Source organism: Curcuma longa, chromosome 3 (genome assembly GCF_044706935.1).
Source record: "Curcuma longa cultivar G26 ecotype Majalengka, Jawa Barat chromosome 3, ITB_CL_G26_1.1, whole genome shotgun sequence".
NCBI lineage: Eukaryota > Viridiplantae > Streptophyta > Magnoliopsida > Zingiberales > Zingiberaceae > Curcuma > Curcuma longa.
In genome coordinates, this window is record NC_133863.1 from 7,451,975 (window position 1) to 7,470,541 (window position 18,567).

The 18,567-nt window shown below is 37.8% G+C and overlaps 4 protein-coding genes across 4 annotated transcripts; 3 read left to right on the top strand and 1 right to left on the bottom strand.

The window, feature by feature from the left end:
- Window positions 1-283: 283 nt before the first annotated feature.
- On the bottom strand, window positions 284-6,834 carry LOC141825389 (uncharacterized). Its single transcript, XM_074712773.1, has 10 exons — window positions 6,542-6,834; window positions 6,354-6,466; window positions 5,267-5,474; window positions 4,637-5,192; window positions 4,311-4,562; window positions 4,010-4,201; window positions 3,850-3,924; window positions 1,295-3,730; window positions 578-890; window positions 284-476 (listed from the first exon to the last, which is right to left on the bottom strand). Exons 1-9 carry the CDS (start codon window positions 6,688-6,690, stop codon window positions 615-617), a joined length of 4,257 nt encoding a protein of 1,418 aa, XP_074568874.1. The 5' UTR covers window positions 6,691-6,834; the 3' UTR covers window positions 284-476; window positions 578-614.
- Window positions 6,835-7,051: 217 nt separating this feature from the next.
- LOC141825719 (uncharacterized) lies at window positions 7,052-8,966 on the top strand. The gene has a single exon (XM_074713104.1). It carries the CDS (start codon window positions 7,052-7,054, stop codon window positions 8,651-8,653), a length of 1,602 nt encoding a protein of 533 aa, XP_074569205.1. The 3' UTR covers window positions 8,654-8,966.
- A 1,842-nt stretch (window positions 8,967-10,808) lies between these two features.
- LOC141825319 (NAC domain-containing protein 104) lies at window positions 10,809-11,993 on the top strand. The gene is made up of 4 exons (XM_074712708.1): window positions 10,809-10,826; window positions 11,010-11,168; window positions 11,260-11,534; window positions 11,644-11,993. The coding sequence occupies exons 2-4, from the start codon at window positions 11,018-11,020 to the stop codon at window positions 11,770-11,772; spliced, it is 555 nt and encodes a 184-aa protein (XP_074568809.1). The 5' UTR covers window positions 10,809-10,826; window positions 11,010-11,017; the 3' UTR covers window positions 11,773-11,993.
- A 5,638-nt stretch (window positions 11,994-17,631) lies between these two features.
- LOC141822834 (dirigent protein 22-like) lies at window positions 17,632-18,443 on the top strand. The gene is made up of 2 exons (XM_074710147.1): window positions 17,632-18,018; window positions 18,118-18,443. The coding sequence occupies exons 1-2, from the start codon at window positions 17,675-17,677 to the stop codon at window positions 18,311-18,313; spliced, it is 540 nt and encodes a 179-aa protein (XP_074566248.1). The 5' UTR covers window positions 17,632-17,674; the 3' UTR covers window positions 18,314-18,443.
- Window positions 18,444-18,567: the final 124 nt, after the last annotated feature.

The following is an 18,567-nucleotide window of genomic DNA, read 5'->3' on the forward strand; positions in this document are numbered from 1 at the left end:
GCCAGCGGTGATCGTGCTCGGCCGAAGCATGGGATGCTTTCCTCCGTTTGTCGAGGAGGAAGAAGACCCTGCGCCTGTTTTGTCGCGGCAGAGAAAATGCTACAGTGTGTGGATCCTTTCCTCCGTGTGTGGATCCTCTTTCCTTCGTTTACTCTGGAGGTGCTGAGATTTTCTTTCTTTTCCCTAGGGATTTATTTTCCCTAGGGATTCTTTTCTTTTCTTCATCCCTTATGTGAAGTAAACATAGCGTTAGTGCGAATTTAGAAGGTAATTTTGTCCCAAATTTACGTTAAGATAGAACATTCGCTTCATTAACAATAACGAAAATACAAACGTTGGTATTAGTTTAACTAAGATTAGAAGAAAGCAAAGCACGTCAAATGATGTTTGCTTAATTCGCTAAGTACAAGGTAATGACCACATCTAAACATGATGGCCTTGATTCCATATGAAGTGTCATGATCTTGATGGGTTTCCTACAAAAAAAAAAAGAAAATAAAATAAAAATTGCAGGCATGAATAAGAATTATCCAAAAGGGTAACAAAGAGGTACAGTTGGTATCACAATCGTCCTTACCTTCCACAATGCTGACAGATTAAATAAGATGATGTTATTACGATACCCATAACTTGTGCATCGCGTGCAACTCATGCAGACTGGCTGGCCTCAATGCTATTCTATACATTTTCTTAAGCTTTCCCACCTGACCAGTTGCTCTGGATTTATTTGCGTTACCTGAGCGGGAAAAGGCCAGCATGCCCTTCAGCAGGGCCTGCAACTGATTCCAGAGCTTGTCTTTGATCTCGGAAGTCTCATCGAGTGAACAATTGTTGTCCGCATCAACAACATGGCGACCTTCGAGCAGGTGGCTTAGAGCAGCTTCCATCATCTGATGCATAGAAATTTTGTGATAAATTTGTTGCAAAGTAAACGAATCTTGTTGCTGTAATTGATTTCAGACATAAAGTGGTTTTGAACTTCTTCCAGCAAAAAACATGAAAAGCGTAAAGAAAATTGCAAATGCAGTTACCACAAAGCAACTTATCTGTATAATCAGATAGCAAACAACTTCTGGCCAAATAATCTAGTTAATAGTCAGAAATCATATTGACAAAAAGCAAATACGACTTCGATGGATCTTAGAAAAACATCATGATTGTGATAGAACAACAAATGCAAATAGCCTTCTGACCATTAGAACAGGAAAGCAAAGTCAAGGGGTCATGCTAGTTCAAAGACCACACAGCTATTGGTTAACAAAATAAAATAATTAATAAGTTTAGAGTGACATACTGAGCTTATGCGTAATGAATCTGAAAGGCACAACTCAAGGGATGATAGCTCCACAAGAATATTAAGGTACATAACAGGATATATCTTTGGACCATAGAAAGTGATGCATTTCTCCCAATTTTTCTCTGCTAAAGAAGCATACCATTTAGCCTTTTTCTTATTTTTGTCCTGACATTTAGAATCATTGACTAGTTTGTGATCCAAATCAAGGAACTTTAAGCATAGATTCTTGTAATAGCAACCAAGCTGGAACTGAGCAAAAGCAGTCTCTTGTTTACGCAGTTCACCAAGAGCTTCATATGTTGCCAAAGCCTCCCTAAAAGCATCACTCGCAGAAATGGCATACTTTTGGTATTCCTTATTTTTATTATCATCAAGCAGCAGATCCATGTGTCCCACATCATAACCCTCACTCATTACACTTTCCTTTGCCAAAAGCATTCCATACCTCAGATAAGTGTTAGCATACTGGGTTTGTACTTCATTATACATAGAAGCATCGACCCTCTCCCGAACGGAGTTCAATTCTGCCAAAGCAGCGCTGTAGTGTTCTAAGGATTTTATGTACTCAGACTTAGCTGATTTCATAGCTTGTTTGTATGCGGTTTGCAGTGGGTCATGTCTCTTGAGTTCCTCCATTTTAACAATTAGCTCTTCAGCCAATGCTCTTCTCCCATGGCCCAAGTTACAGTTAATTAATATAATATTGGTATGGTCGGAAACTTGTTTAAATGCCTTTATAGCATCTGCAAATGCAATTTCAGCATCGACTAAGTTCTTCTTTTCCAGTCTGTATCGGCCAAGTTCATTGGACACCCAACCCCACCTCTTCAGGACAGAACTAAATTCAACTAAATCAGGAGGTGCTCTGTCCATCACTTTACTGGCAGCACTGTAACAATCTACAGCTGCAGATAGATTGTACTCAACATCTCCAGGCTTAGGACCTTCAAGAAATTTAAAAATGCCTCCACTCCTTGCCTTGGAAGAATCTGTATTACACGGTTGATAATTAACAGTTTCTTCAGCATTCCCTAAGCAAACATCCATATCACTGTTATTACCACCAACACTTGTTTGAGGAAACCCTTCTTTCAGTTCCTTGCCTTTTAACCCAGTAGTAGGTGCATCATTATATTTAGTATCCTGAAAATCATTGGATTCAGAAACATTCGATTTTGATATACCTACCTTACATGGATTTTTATTAACTTGATTTTGCCCAGAAAGAGAATATGAAAAGTTTCTCAAAGGTAATTTTCTGCTCTGTTTTCTATAGTAAAATGAGGAAGAATCTCCAGAACTACTGCTTGCACTGTTTCCACTGCTCACCCTATCACTCTGGCAGCTACAGTTCATCAATGAACAAGTACTGCAATTTTGATTATACCGTCCCAGCTTCTTCTTCAGACGTTTAACCTCCTTCACAACTTCATTTGGCATTCGCGCTTCACTTTTCAATGTGTTATTTTTAGCTTGAACTGATATATCTCTACCATTTATTCTATCATATTCCACATATACATCCCCAACAAGTGTCCATACTTTAGCCCAGAATAAACTGGTAGGAGAAAGTTGACTATTGAAACAAGCATCCTCATTGAGCATTGTGTTCAAATCTGCTACAGCATCTGTTACTATATATGTAGTATCTCTGTCAAACTTGAGCTTGCATGCTGAGCTACTTGTGATAGATGAGATAAATTGTGCATCCTCCAGATGTTTAGGCATTGAACCATAAAGCAAACAAGCTAATTCTACAACCTTGAGAGTCTGATGCAATTGCTCATCCTCCTTATAAGCCTCCCCAAGAGATAGATATGACTCTCCCAGCAAAAGAATAAGTTTCCACATTTTGCGATCAATTCGAGATTTTGGAAGCCATTCGCGGATATCACAAATTTCAATACAGTCAGCATCACCACAAGCACATATAGAGAAACTGACAGAGGATGATCGGTCATGAATTTTGTTCCCGTGGTCTATCAATTCACCTTGAGTGTTCTGCAGTTGACGCTTCCACCTGAGAGATTTGATGGCTTGGGACACATGGTGTATTGCAGCTAACTTAGAGGAGATTGGATCAGCAACTGTTCTAACTATAGGTGATGAACTTGCATCCTGGCACATCACCAAGCTATCATGTGATCTAGAACTGACCTTGATTTCTGATGTTCCAATTTCAGTGGTTGCAGATAACTGAATATTTGTTTTGAGTTTTACCATCCCAGATTCGTTCAATGTGCCACATCCAGCATCATGAGACAATCCCTTATTTTCGGATTTTGATTCTAGAGAAAAATCAGAAGATTCTTCCTCCAAGTCAGTAACAGTAACTTCTGACTCTGGAAGAAAAGATTCTGATGTAAATTCAAGTTCCTCGTAGCATTTCAAAATTAGTCTTGCAAATTGTTCATGAGCATATGCACGGACAACCTAGCATGTAAATTGCATGATTAGACAAATACAAGATTATGTTACCGCAGCAAATCAAAATCAATTGAAGTGAACTGAAGACAGAAACAAAGCTTAATGCAAAAAAACAAGCAACATACTAGATGATCCTGCTCACTAAGAAAATCCAAGCATTTCTTGAAGAATTGTGCACACTTCACTTTGTTATCAGATGCCTAAAGAAAACCAAGTAAAATATACTGTTTAGAAAAATAATTAGCAAAAACAAACAAAAAGACTAAAAAATTGTAGTTCAGTTACCTTTGAAAGTGACAATCTGTGAGCAACACGATACAGAAGTTTGCCAAGAGAAAACAATGAATCTCTTCTTCCCTTGCTCATCAATGATGACAAAGAATTACAACTTTTATCATGACCATCATCTGAATGTTTTTTAGGTAAGACAGATAGATCAAACAGTTGTATTACATCTTCTCCTGCACCCTTATAGAGCTGACAGTGAAATTCAATGACATTAAGCAAGTATCATGATGCCATAAAACAAGTGACAAACAGATTAAAAATAAAAATTAAGGATATCCTTAAATTTCATAATATTTACCCAATAAGCACCAGGATCTTGTTTGCAGTTATCCTGAAGAAACCTAAGCACTGAAAGCCCATTTTTTTGGACAACTTCTGGATGAAAAGCAGGCGTTCCATCTGGAGAGATGCCCTTAAGGAGGAAGATATCATCAGTCTTTAGAAGTTCATAGCCTTGAACGACGCCATTTTGATGGTAGCAGATAGCTAACTCAGGCACACTAGCCATTACATTATCAAGCCATGCTTCAAGCCATGTCAAAGGAGTAACCTATCAGAACAAAAAGAGTGAAGGACAAGCCAAAAAAAAAAGTTCAAAGAAACAAACAGAAGCTTGTGCATCACCTGTCTAGAGACATCCCATAGATGAAGGCTTACTGCGACATATTTCTCATTGCTAAACAGAAGCAAATCAGAACCCAAAAGCATTCTGAAATTGTGAAATTGCCAAAATAAGACCCTCAGAAAGCCACTATTTCCCAGTCTCTTAAACTTATCATGGTCTTCCATTGGCAATCTGGGCTTCTCACCAACTTCTGAAGATTTTTTAACAGGATCTGGTCTTCTAGTCTTTTGATTGTTCTGCTTTCTATCCCAGAAATATGCATCTCGATTCCCATGAGAAGGCTTTCGAGTGCCATTGGCATTTTGGTTGAGATATTGAGACTTACTAGCATGAGCATCTGCAGAAGAAACCAAAGGAACCTCTCGTTGTCCAAAATGTCCTGGTAAGATGGTAGAATCCGACTGCTCTGCAGACGACGGCTGGTGACTAGGTGGGCAGTCACAAGCCTCAACTCTAACAGAGTGCATAGCAAAGTTTAAGAAAATTGAAGGATCAGAACTTCTAGAATGATTGCTCTGTCTTATGAAAACCTTTTCTCCTTCCTCAAAATCAGGGCTATTGAGATAAAAGTTGAACATTATGATAGTTAAATAAAATGTGAATTATTAGAGACTAATTTAAAAGCTTACCCAGTATTAAGGATGAGTGTGTTTCCAATACGTTGAACAGTGACTGATAACTGAGCCTTGGAGTAAGGTATTTTAAAAATCTGCTTAAGAATGTCAGCAGGAGCTACCACGTCTATTTCATCACCATACTCAGTCAGACCAGATACAGCAAGAGCCTCACACTTCTGAGATAAATTTTGGATAATTGGGATGCTCTCCATATGAAACCCTGAAAGCATTAAAAAAAAAGAAGTCCAATTTTTCAAATTTTCAAGTTGCATGGTCAAATAGGAGAATGTATACACACTATAGGAAAGCAATTGGCCTACTGGTGATCCACAACATGCAGCATGTTTAGGGTCAGTTCAAATTTCTACAGAAATACGATTCAAGGACCATATTTGTGTTCATAAAAGAACTCTAGCTTTGTGGATCAGAATATAATCACAATTGCAGACAAGGAAAAAAGAGAATTGCAGTAGAAAATAACCAAAGCTCATTAGCAGCTAGTTTAGAACAGATTGAATTTTGTAAATCAATAAAATTAAAGCTCAAACAAATTTGAAATGCATTAAGAAAATAGCACTATAAATCAAAAAAGACAAAAAAAAATTCAATTACACATTCATACCTTTCTGATAATTGGATCGTATCCATTCATACTTCATAGTGTTAACATCTGTGGTAAATTACCGTAACATATAGAATTCTATCGTGTTCAACTACTTAGGAACTATAAAGTTTGAACTAAGAAGAGGTATAACGGATATCCAATAAATAAATTATTCTACTACTAAGTTTTCAAACCACAGTCGCAACAAAGATGGAGACAAGTATGAAACAATCATAATTAACAAATCAAATTAAAAAACAAAACAAGGCATTCAAAGTTGGGATAATCCACATTGTTTTCCCTTCATACGGAAGCAATTCGAGAAGATAAGAGGAATGGGGAGATTGAAAAATTAACGACATCGACCTTTAAAAAACAATTCCCAATTTTTCTTCTATAGCCTAGCATCATCTATGCATAAGTTTTGTGTTACGATCTCCTAAAAAGACTGAGCATTTCGTGCAAAAAGAAGGAATCCAGTAAAGAAAGGGGCACCTTCACTTGTCTTCCCAGAGGAAGGGAAGACTTTCTCCGGGAGGTTAGACAACAAAGGCAGGGTATTGAGATCGGTCTCCGCCGGAAGCATCTGGTATCGTGGAACTCCAGTTCTGCACCCATTCAAGAAACGTTAACCAAGATCGAAACCGAGAAGGAATAGCAGATGGAGTAGAGGAGGAGCGCACATTTGGGGGGACGGCAGGAGAGCGGATTGCGAGATACGGAAGGTGGAATCGGTGGGGACGGGGAGGGTACCGCAGAGGAACCCAACGGGCTTGTGCTTCGTGATCTCCAATTTCCCGACACACTGGAGCTCTCCCGAGCCGCCCTCCATCCCCGCCAGCAGCTGCTGCTCCTCGTCTAGGGTTTGGATCGGAAGCGTGAGGAAGAGAGACGGATCGAGATTTGAGAGAGGAATCTTCTCCGCCGAGATCTGCTACGGCGAACTCCGAAGCCTTCTTGTAGACGGAAGAGAATGATCGAGAACTACGGGAGCAGCTACGAATTGGATTAAATCGAAATTCTTTATGTGCGATTCACTTCCAGTTAAATTAAATTCGAGTTTAAAAAACAATAAATATTGAAGTGGGTTGGGCCGTATGATCGAGTCCATGTGACCCAGTAGGAGGCCCATATTTGGCCCGTTGGGGGAGAATGGTTATTGCCACTTGAGGAGGCTGCTTTGAGAAACGACGATGGCCGTGAGGAGACTCGCTCCGCTCGCCAAAGGCCATGCCTTTCTCCGTCCGCGATGCGGCGGCCCCGCCTTCTCCTCCGACGCAGCTCTCGTCGGCGAACTATGCCGTGTCCTCAGTGATCACCGCTCCCCCCACCACGATCTCCATGCGACGCTCCGTCCTTTTGCGTCCTCCCTCACTCCCGAAGCCGCGGAAGAGGTCCTCAGGCGTTGCCGCCACCTCCCCTCCTCCGTCCACCGTTTCTTCCTCTGGTCCTCCGCGCTCCCTGGCTTCCGCCACTCTCTTTCCGCCCACATTGCTCTAGTCCGCGCCCTCGGCGCTGCCCGACAGTTCCCTATCCTGTGGTCCCTGTTGTCCGAGCTCCGAGACGACGGACGTGGCGGCGACCTCGTCCGGCCCGAAACATTCTGGCTACTCTTCCGCTTCTACGCTCGTGCCCGCCTCCCCGACGATGCTGTCCGAGCTTTCAGAAGGATGACTGAGTTCGGCCTCCACCCGGACCTCGAGGACTTCCAACAGCTCCTCTTTTCCCTCTGCCGAAATGGCCTCGTCGAAGCCGCACAGTCATTCTTCGACCAGTTCAAGTCCCTCTTCCCTGTGGATAAAAAAACTTTTAGCATTTTGATCAATGGATGGGCAGACTCGCGGAACCCGAAGGAAGCCCTGCGGCTGTTCGATGAAATGCTTCAGAGAGGATGCCTGGTTGACGTTGTCGCTTACAACTCCTTGATTTTAGCCCTCTGCAAAGGAGGTGAGCTCGATCAGGCACATTTGCGTTTGGTTGAGATGCAGAAGACTCATGGGCTCGAGCCTGACGCAGGCACCTATGCTGCATTCGTCCGTGCTGCCTGTGCAGCCAATGATGAGTTTGCTGCCACCAGAGTGCTTGACAGAATGAGAAGGCATAACCTTGTGCCCAACGTCTTCACTTACAATTGTGTCATTAGACTTCTATGTGAGAAAGAGAAGATGAATGAGGCTTATGAGTTGCTCGACGAGATGATTGAGCGAGGCGCTAAGCCTGATGTTTGGAGTTATAACACAATGCTGGCAGTTCATTGCAAACTACATGAGATCAATAAAGCACTAAGGCTGCTTCTGAGAATGGACAAGGATGCCTGCTTGCCTGACCGGCATACATACAACATGTTGTTGAAGACGTTGATTGATGTAGGTAGAACAGATCGAGCAATGGAAGTTTGGGATGGGATGAAGGGCAGAGGTTTTTACCCTGCAGCACCATCGTATTCCGTAATGATCCATGGATTGTGCAAGAAGAAGGGGAAGCTTGAGAAGGCTTGTCATTTTTTTGAGAAGATGGTGGATGAGGGAATTCCTCCATATCCCGAGACTTGTGAGATGCTTAGGGATAAATTGTTGCAGATTGGGTTAAGAGAACAGGTTGGTGTGCTTGCTTGCAAGATGAGGAGGAGCACTTCTTGCAAGATTCAGGAACTATCACTTGCAATGGAGGCTAGAGCAAAAGTTGACTTTGCCAACGAAAAAAAACGACATCCCGATGCACAAAGCTCTCATCAATATGATGCACGAAGCTCTCGTCAATACAGATCCCAAAGAAGGATCTATCGTACCCAATAGCAAGATGTTGTTTTCGATACTTGAATCTGTGACCTCTAATTCACATGGCAACAACTTTACTGTTGTGCCAAAGCTTTGCCAACGAAGCATAAGGTTAATTCTTTGTCTGTTTGAGGCTTGCTCTAAAGATAAGTTTTCGCAGTCACAGTAGGTGATCTAGGAAACTAAGGATTTTGTACCTTATTATTTGTGTCTTTAATCCATTATTGGATAAATTTTTCACAAATGAGATGATCCTCATCATGAGTATCAGAAGCAGCTTGATGCCACTAGAATGAACTTTCTATTCATCTAATTAAATTATGTTTTTGGCTAGAAAAACAAAATGATGAGACCATACAGCTTCAATTTATGCTAACTGGATTGGTTGTTTGAGATTCAACTACAATAAGATGGAAACTAAGTCAAGGTTTCTTTTGTAAAGATTAACTCAATGGTTCAGCAGTTCTTCCTAAATACTGATGGGGAATGATTTGTGCTTAGCTTGAGGAGTACTAAAGACATTATACTAATTTCCATTATGTTAATACAGTAGAATTGTACTTAATCACAAATTCTATATTGATGCTGCAACTGACTAATTCCTCGATACCATATAGATAGAATTTTTCAAATGCTTTCTCAGAAACTAATAAACACATCTACCTGTCTGGACCAATCTTTGCTATTGAATGATTCAGTTTAGTTGCCTTATCTATTAGTAGCATGAGGCTTATGAGAAAGCAGGCCATTGGTTTTAAGTTCTCCGTGAAGAATGTCGAGTTCTGAGTCAACCTTCAATCTATATGTCTCCCATATTTGCCCATTTTGGGTTAAATGATTAATGGTATGACGTGCATATAGAACCTGCAGGGAAAAATTGTTCACATTTGATGAAAAGAAGAACAGGCATTCTTGCCATGGCTCAACAACAGTGGACTTTGGTTCCTTGCATCAGACTTACGTCAACAGATCAGTGGAGGAACAGCTTCACCTTCGCAGGATGCCCACGGTATTCTTCTTCTTCTTCTTCTTTTTTTTTTTTCCTTTTCTCACAAGAACGCCCCAATGCCCATAGTTTTTTTCTTCACTTTTGTCACCATGGTGCACCATGTCAATTTGCAGGTGACCCTCCAAAAGTGTATCCATTTCTACGTTTGATGACTATTAGCTGCAGCAATCATTCCCCTGGTTTGACACCAGCATAAGGCAAGAGTATCATATTCTGCATCATGGCTTCCCGTTCAAGTTTGTCACCACCATCCATCCCTTCTTTCTTGGAGCCTTCGGGACCAATTCTATAATATATCATGGAGCAAAGGCATCACAGATGACGTCCTCATTACATTGTCATGAGGTATGCATGCAGATGATAGTCGACATGGTTACTGACTGTCAGTCAGTATAAAAAAGTACAGCAGGTGTGATTAACATAATTTGCTTTATACAGTGAACATTTAGGATTAGGAGGAGAGAGATTACTCGGCTTCGAATGTATCATGTATAGCGGTAGCCCCTTCGTTTGATGCCCTCTGTCCTATCATGTACGATGGGCCATTACTGAGAAAAAGGGCAAAGTATTGCTGTCATTTCATTACTTTGCACCTGTTGCTCTAGATCCACGGTTACTTAATAGACCATGCTGCTTCCACTTTAACAAGCCTCGCAATAATTGATCTCTCACACGAAATCAACAGGCAATTTGTTAAATCATCTATAGCACCATGTGTTCTTCTTTCCTCATACTGCTTGTGGTCTCACTACTGTATATATCCGAATGGTTGTTTTTAATGTGCAGGTCGAGTGGAACTGCAGTTGTCCACCCACGAGAAAGGTGGACAGGCGAAGGTGGAGAAATGGCGGATAAAGAATTACTCCACGGAGATTTGGATAGAGAAGGGAGGTGAGCAACTGGCATAGTCATAGATATGGCCCGAGGTTGCTATATTTTTTTCTCAACTCTCAACTAACAAATGCAACAACTCTCCCCTAATTGTTTAATGCTTATATGTACACACATGGTTTGCAATTGCAGCAGCAGCAGCAGCAGTCAAAGTAGAGCATGGGATCTGGAAAGCGATAGGTTTGTGATAAGCTTTAGGCGTATAATTGCCCCCACAACACAATTGCCAACTGCTCTTACTTGCCCATGTCGATCGGCCTCGGCCCCCTCCACCTCCAACTTTGCCATCAGGTCTGACTCCTCCATTTTCGATCAGCAGCTAGCTAGCTAGCCTTGTGTATCACGTCTGCTAGCACCACCATACAATCCTAGCTACCGTATTATATATATATGTATATATAAACTCACAAGTCCACAGCAGCTAGCATTACTATATACTTTGCATTGGCATTCATTGATATCTTCCTTTCTTAGAGAGAGAGATGAGTGATCTCCCTCCCGGTTTCCGGTTCTTCCCCACTGATGAAGAGCTCGTCGTCCACTTCCTCCATCGCAAGGCCTCATGCCTCCCGTGCCACCCCGACATCATCCCCAACCTCGATCGACGGCTCTTCGATCCATGGGAACTCAATGGTCGTCGATCTCATTAATTCTTAAAATTCTTCTAGCTAGCTAGTATTAATTAGATAATTGTGATCATATATAAATACACATGTGTCTTCAGGTAAAGCCCTGCAAGGAGGCAATTGCCAATGGTACTTCTTCAGCCATGCAGCCGCCCCGAATCGGATCTCTCCGAGCGGGCATTGGACACCGGTCGGAGCTAAAGAGACGGTGACCAGCGGAGGCAGGGCTGTGGGCATGAAGACTACTCTCGTCTTCTACGCAGGCCAAGCCCCTGAGGGCATAAAGACCAATTGGGTGATGCACGAATACCAACTGATAGACGGCGCCACCAAGAGCAGCTCATCCATGAAGAGAGGAAGCAAGAAGAGAAGAGTAAGCTATGGAATTTAATTCTTTAATTGGCTTTAGCAATCCATGGGCTGATCATCAAACTAGCGAAGTAGCGATACTGATGCTTGTGCTTGTTATATATGTATTGTAGGATCTTAACTTGGTGGTCTGTCGAGTGTACGAGGCGAGCTTCTTCCATGTGGAGGAGAACGAGCTTTCGTGCTTGGACGAGGTGTTCTTATCGTTGGACGATCTGGAAGAAATCAGCATGCCCAAGTAGGATGATCGATCGATCGATCGAGTTGTCGATCAATCTAGTTCATTATTACTAGAACACCAAGAACTGAACACTCATATCAAGAATCTGCAGATGGTCTTTTGAATTTGTAATTGTAGTAGGGTGTAAAGCTATCGATCGTATGATAGTTGTTTGAATTAGAATAAAGTTTAATTAAAGATAGCTCGAACAATTATAAAGTAATTTTGTTCTGCACCAGTGTCTTAATTAAAGGTGTAGTTTAAACGTGATTGTTTCTTAAGCACTACGTGATTAATTATATTACAAGTACAACTTAAGTAATTTGAATCCCCAAGGAGTTCATGATCATAATGAATTGGTTGTCAATTAAAGGAGTTTGATGATAACGATTGAATTAAGTGTCAATTAAATTGGCTATTTTAATTATTAGAAAATAAAGATGAGATGTGAGGAAACAAAATTTGTACCTTTCTATTAAATTATATATTTGGTTTTTATCATTTAATAATTAATATTTATATTAATATATTTTTTAATTAGAATGTTTATTTTCAGGTAAGTCTATAAATATTTTTTTTTCTAAGTGAGATCATTATCATCATAAGAGCATACATTATTCTTATCTTCAAGAATGAAATTAAAGAAACAAATTGAAATTGAAATAAAATGCACGGAATTAGAAAATAAACAAATCAATATCGATCATTTCTCCTCCACAAAGTGTGCTGTGATATCACAATCGAAGTGACTCCCCTCTTATTCATTGGCATGTGTTATGGAAGTGACTTGTGCCAAACTTGTTAAAGTCTTTATCTTTGCTTTGGCTTAGGCCTAACTTATAAAGTCCACATTTAATCATTGTAAAAATAATTTAAAATTACTTGCATGTATCTTTTTTTTGAAAAATAGTGGATTATTTCTTAATTGATTGGTAACTCTTGTCTAACTCCTAATCATTTGCTTTTGTACGTAGACATGATGATGCCACCTTACGAGCTAAATCACTCCTTAATTCGTGCATCAATGCCTTAGCTTTGGGGTTAAATATGTTAATTAATTTGAACTCACATGCTTTTAATTAGGTGTTATTGTTGAAAGTTTGGTATAATCATGAAGAATTTGTTGACTAAGCTTGTTTTTTAATCATCAAAATGCTATTACTTATATTCTTCCTAAAATGTCCAAATGTCGTGTGTAATTATTATTATTATTTTTAAAATGTATTTGAATAGACAAATACACTACGAAGTTTACAAGGTCATTTCATTTATCAATTTTGCTTTGTTAAATTAAAGTTTTCAATTCCCATAAATTCACTTTGCACTTGTTCCCTGAATTTATCAAAATATTTAATTTCACTCCTAACCCATGCCACCGTTTTGCAGTCCAAATATTTCTCTTTATAATTTCATCCTTAAAATTTTCCTTTTAGCTCAGAATTTTTTCAATTTGACCTAGAAAATTAATATCCAAATTTCATTGTATTTTAATTAATTAAAGTGAAAATCTCAAAACCTTGGTCCAGATCGCGTTTTGGCCCAGACCAAATACTCACTCCTTATGCGGATACCATATTTATAGCAAGTTGGGCTTTCAATCTTTTTTTTTCTTTTTCTGTTTGCACTTGCAAACTTGTCCGACAATTAAGCCCAAAAGTGATATACTATACCGTATGGATAATTCTATATCATAATTTATACCGCACTAAAAACTTTGTTATTTAAAAAATATATATGAATATTGTAGATATATCAAAACTTCGGTATATAAAATTGTTGATATGATTAAATTTTATTTCATTCATACAAAAATTTATTCAGCATTTTGACATTTTCAATATACTAAAATTATAAAAGAAATAAAATATTTGCCCAATTATAATGGTGTTGGATTACTTGATGTTGATTTTGAAATCCAACACCACATATATGTAGTATTGATTTTTAAAATTCAACGTCACATTGATGTTTATTTTCAAAATCTAATACCATGTGATGTTGAATTTTAAAATTCAGCACCATATTAGTATTGGATTTTGAAAACCAATATGTGGATTTCAAAATTCAATATCACTTAATCGAAAAATAAATAATTTATAAACAAAATTATTTAATATTTTAATAAATTTTATATTTGATATCAAAAATGGTAATATGATATTATATAATATCGAATATATCAATTTTTAAAATATAAATGATATATATCAATATGCTATTACGTCATTGTCAAATTTTTCTATATCTTTACGCCGCCGCCAACGCGGCAACTCCAACAGTCTCGGAGAATCCCGCAGGTGCCGGGTTTCCTAGATCGTTGTCTGCTTGGGGAAGATGAGATTAAGATTGTATGACTTGGCAACAGTAGCTATTAATTAAAAACAGGATAAATCCTCATATTTATTGCTTTTGCTTTCTCACAGCTAGCTCTGTACCCTCGTCGACATTCAATGTCGCTGCATGAATTCAGAGCTACGCACACATGCATATTAAAACAAGGCAATTTAATAGCTAATAAATTAAATTCAGAATTATTTTTATTTTTTAATATTATAATAAAAATATTATCACAAGAAATTTAATTTTGTAGCTTAATTAGTTTTTAAATTATATTCTGAATTTATCCCGTAGATAAAAATAAACGGATGGAACCTAGCTAAATATTTAAATTATCAAAATAATAATAATAATTAACTTTCTTTTACAATAAAAAAAAATATTGATAAAATATTTTATCTATTTTCACTAAGAAAAAATAAAATATATTTGACAAATTAAATATGGCAACGTAAAAAGATTTGATATAATGCAATATAGATTTGGTAAATGTCGCAGTATATATGTTTAACTCGTACTGCCAAGTGAGCACGAATCTTAATCTCCGTTTGATTCTTGATTATCAGCACGTGGCTTATCCAGGAGGAAGCCACATCACTCATCGCATACACATCACACACTTATCAACATATTTGAGTTGGTAGCAAAGTTGCAGAAGAGTTGGAGGGTCATCGTTCTGGGGTATAATTGAGTTGATTACGATGAAATAAAGTTGTTGAAATTGACAAAAGTCAAATCTCGGTAATGCCCTTCTTCGTGGTGGTCAACTGCAGCTTTCAGATTTACCTCCTCACAGATGATCATAAGATCAACTATTTTTTTTTACTGAAGAAGAGTTGGAGGGTCATGAGTGTTGACTTTAACTTGAAAGATGTATACTTGGAAGCCGCAACAGAAGAGAGGTGGTAGTCGTCGAGGTTAAGGAGGATCGGAGGTAATTACAAAACATAAACTTAATTAAGATCATAAATACTAATTTAATTTAAAACAGCAACTTCGAATGTCATCTGCATCTGCATGCAGCTCTCTGATCCGTCCGTCCAGTTTGAAATTAAGTCAAAATTTCTGGATACGTTACTTGAATATATATATATAACATGTAACCTTAATAACTTTTACTTGGCTTCCTGATCGATGATGCAATTAATGAATTTGTGTTATTTTATTTATGTACAAGTCCAGTCGTAATATCTCTTCTGCATCGTCATTTAATTAGACTCCACGTCCACATAAATTTCTTTAATTAATTTGACAAGTTCAATTTATCTCTACTTTCAAATTCTTTGATTTGACAAACTCAATCGCTAATTAATCAACCATCAAAACACACTTTTCTATAAAAAAAAAATTGATTTGTTTACTAAATCAATCCTCAAAATTAATTGCCTACTGTGAATTTAGTTTGTGTAAGTTGATTTTCGTACATAATTAAATTTGAAAACACACTTTTCTATAAAAAAATTGATTTGTTTACTAAATCAATCCTCAAAATTAATTTGCCTAATGTGAATTTAGTTTGTGTAAGTTGATTTTCGTACATAATTAAATTTGAAAAAGGAGGAACAAGACAAATATATATTTACAACATAAGTTATTAAATTATATATATTAGATATATTTGTATTCAATTTAAAGATTTTTTCAATGGGGGATATGATTGACTATATTTTTTGCTATGTCAATGAGGAATATCTTAAGATGGATTTTTTTTCCCCAATATATAGTTTGAAATTTAAGGAATATTAATGAGTTATTCAAATTTCTTACGTTTAAGTGGACAAAAATTATGAGGCGAGGAAGAAAGTTTACCTACTAAATTAATGGAATTTATTATTTTTAATTAATAAATTTCTTGCTCGACCACTTTTTAAAATGGATTTGTGTGAGATTAATTTGCGGAATCCAAAATGGATTCAGTGAAAAGAATAAGATGGTATGATCGGTGCAAGTTAAAGGGGGTGATTAGCTTGATTGTCTCGTCTTAATTTTATGCTCATCTACAAAAAGTTAATTAATATGTAGCATAAATAAAATACAAATACAAGAAAGGCACAAGTACAAAACAAATCGATTTTACTTGGTTTATGCTACCATCCAAGAAGACTATTCCAAAGTCTAGTTCTAGAGATCTGACTATTCCTTCTCTTTTTTGGATATATTCCGAAGACCAAAGAAATCTCTTACAATACTTATTGTTTACAAGCAACACAAACATGGAACAAAATACGAATGAAAAGTAAAACACTTGACAATTTGAAGGGGTGACTAGCTTCGATTGCCTAGTTTCAATTTTATGCTCATCTACAAAAAGTTAATATGTAGCATAAATAAAATACAAATACAAGAAAGGCACAATTGTACAAAACAAATCGATTTTACTTGGTTTATGCTACCATCCAAGAAGACTATTCCAAAGTCTAGTTCTAGAGATCTATCTGACTATTCCTTCTCTTTTTTGGATATATTCCGAAGATCAAAGAAATCTCTTACAATACTTATTGTTTACAAGCAACACAAACATGGAACAAAATACGAATGAAAAGTAAAACACTTGACAATTTGAAGAAAACTTTGCTTTGGATATTTTGATGTCACTTTGAATTATCTTTGATGGTGGAAAATGTAGCAATACTTCATCTCCAAACTTTCAAGAATCGATATCTTCGTCTTCAAGCAAAACCTTATTTATATATACAGTTAGTATTCGAGCTGATTTTCGCCTATCAATCGATTGACCTTAGTCACTGATTAATTGATGAACGGATGAAAATTAAATATTTGAATTATTAAAATAATAATAATAATAATAATAATTAACCTTTTTTACAAGATCTTTTCAGACCGGCTTTAATATATATATTACTCTTTTACAAAACACATTAATATTTATAAATCAAAACCTGCAATCACGTACTAACGCGCGCAGCAATGATAATATTTTATCTATTTTCACTAAGAAAAAAATATATGTTTGACAAATATCACAGCGTAAAAAGAATTGATATAATACAATATAGACTTGGTAAATGCTGCAGTATAAGACAAAGAGTCCGTTACTTTATTTGGTTCTTTAAGAGATTAAATAGCCTGATGAATTTATTTTTATCAGTAAATATAAATTTATTAATTATTAAATCAGAATATACATCCTACTAAATTTAGCCAATAATATTATATTAATTAAAAATTAAAATCTCTTAGATATTTCATATCTAATCATTAATTATCACATCAACAATTATATATATATTTTTCATTTCATCATCTTTAAACATGGAATACTTCAAACGAGCAAGATCTAGTAATTTCTTGTATATATGCTCCACCTGAAGCAAATTGAAGTTCATTATGGTTGACAGATTCAAGTTTCATCTCCAATATATATATATCGTGTTAGACCCGGCTTTGGTACTAGGCGACGTAAAAAAACCGCTAAGTGTTTGAATATTAGGAAATGCAATTCAAATCAACGACAACATTTATCACTCGCTATATAAGCCACCTTCATGATGAGCCATGCAAGCAAAGAAAGTGTAAGCATTACTGAATCATCAGCATTAAGCTTATAAATTTAGCTTTGCCTGCAAATGGCTGCCCTGTCGTCGTCATGCTCCTTCATTTTCCTCCTCCTCCTCCTCCTCGTCCTCTTCACGTCGCCACCAGCGGCCCTGGCTCGCCGGACTCGGTTTTTGCACCTGAACTTCTACCTGCACGAGATCAACCTCGGCGTGCCCAACTCGACGATGATCTTCGTGGTGAACGAAAACCGGAGCAACGGCTTCGGCGATGTGGTGGTCTACGACAACGTTTTCCGGGCGGGGGTGTCGCCGGACTCCCCCTTGCTCGGCCGGGAGCAGGGCCTCGGCGTCGGCTCGAATCTGCAAGTCTACTCCGGCTTGACGGCCTTGGAGTTCTTCTTCACCACCGGCAGGTAATTAAAGTTAAGAACATTAATAAAACAAAACAAATGATTTCTAGAAGAATTTAACAGTTTGAGGCGATCGATCGAATATATATATATAATTACAAGGTACAACGGGAGTTCGTTCGCTGTGTTCGGGAGGGTGCCCGCCGGCGGCATATCGGACCGGACCATCATCGGCGGCACGGGGCGATTTCGGATGGCCAGAGGTTACATTTTGGGAAGCGTGGCTGCCACCACCAACACAACTACGACCTGGGAGATGAACGCCTACATTGCTGCCCATCGTCGTCCTCGACATTAATATAATTAATTAATTAATCAACCTCGTAATTAATAAATTCGTTACTCAATGTTATTCATTTACTCAATATTATTGTTAATCATGGACGAAATCGTAAGGTTTGCTTGTTAGCTATAGGGTCCTTGAGGGCGACCTTTATCCCTTTCAAATGAATAATAATGTCACTGTTTGTGTGCATTGAGTCGGCCAGAGACAATAAATCATTTGCTTGTGGCTTTTAAATGTTTCTTTCCAAAAGTATATTGATTTGGATG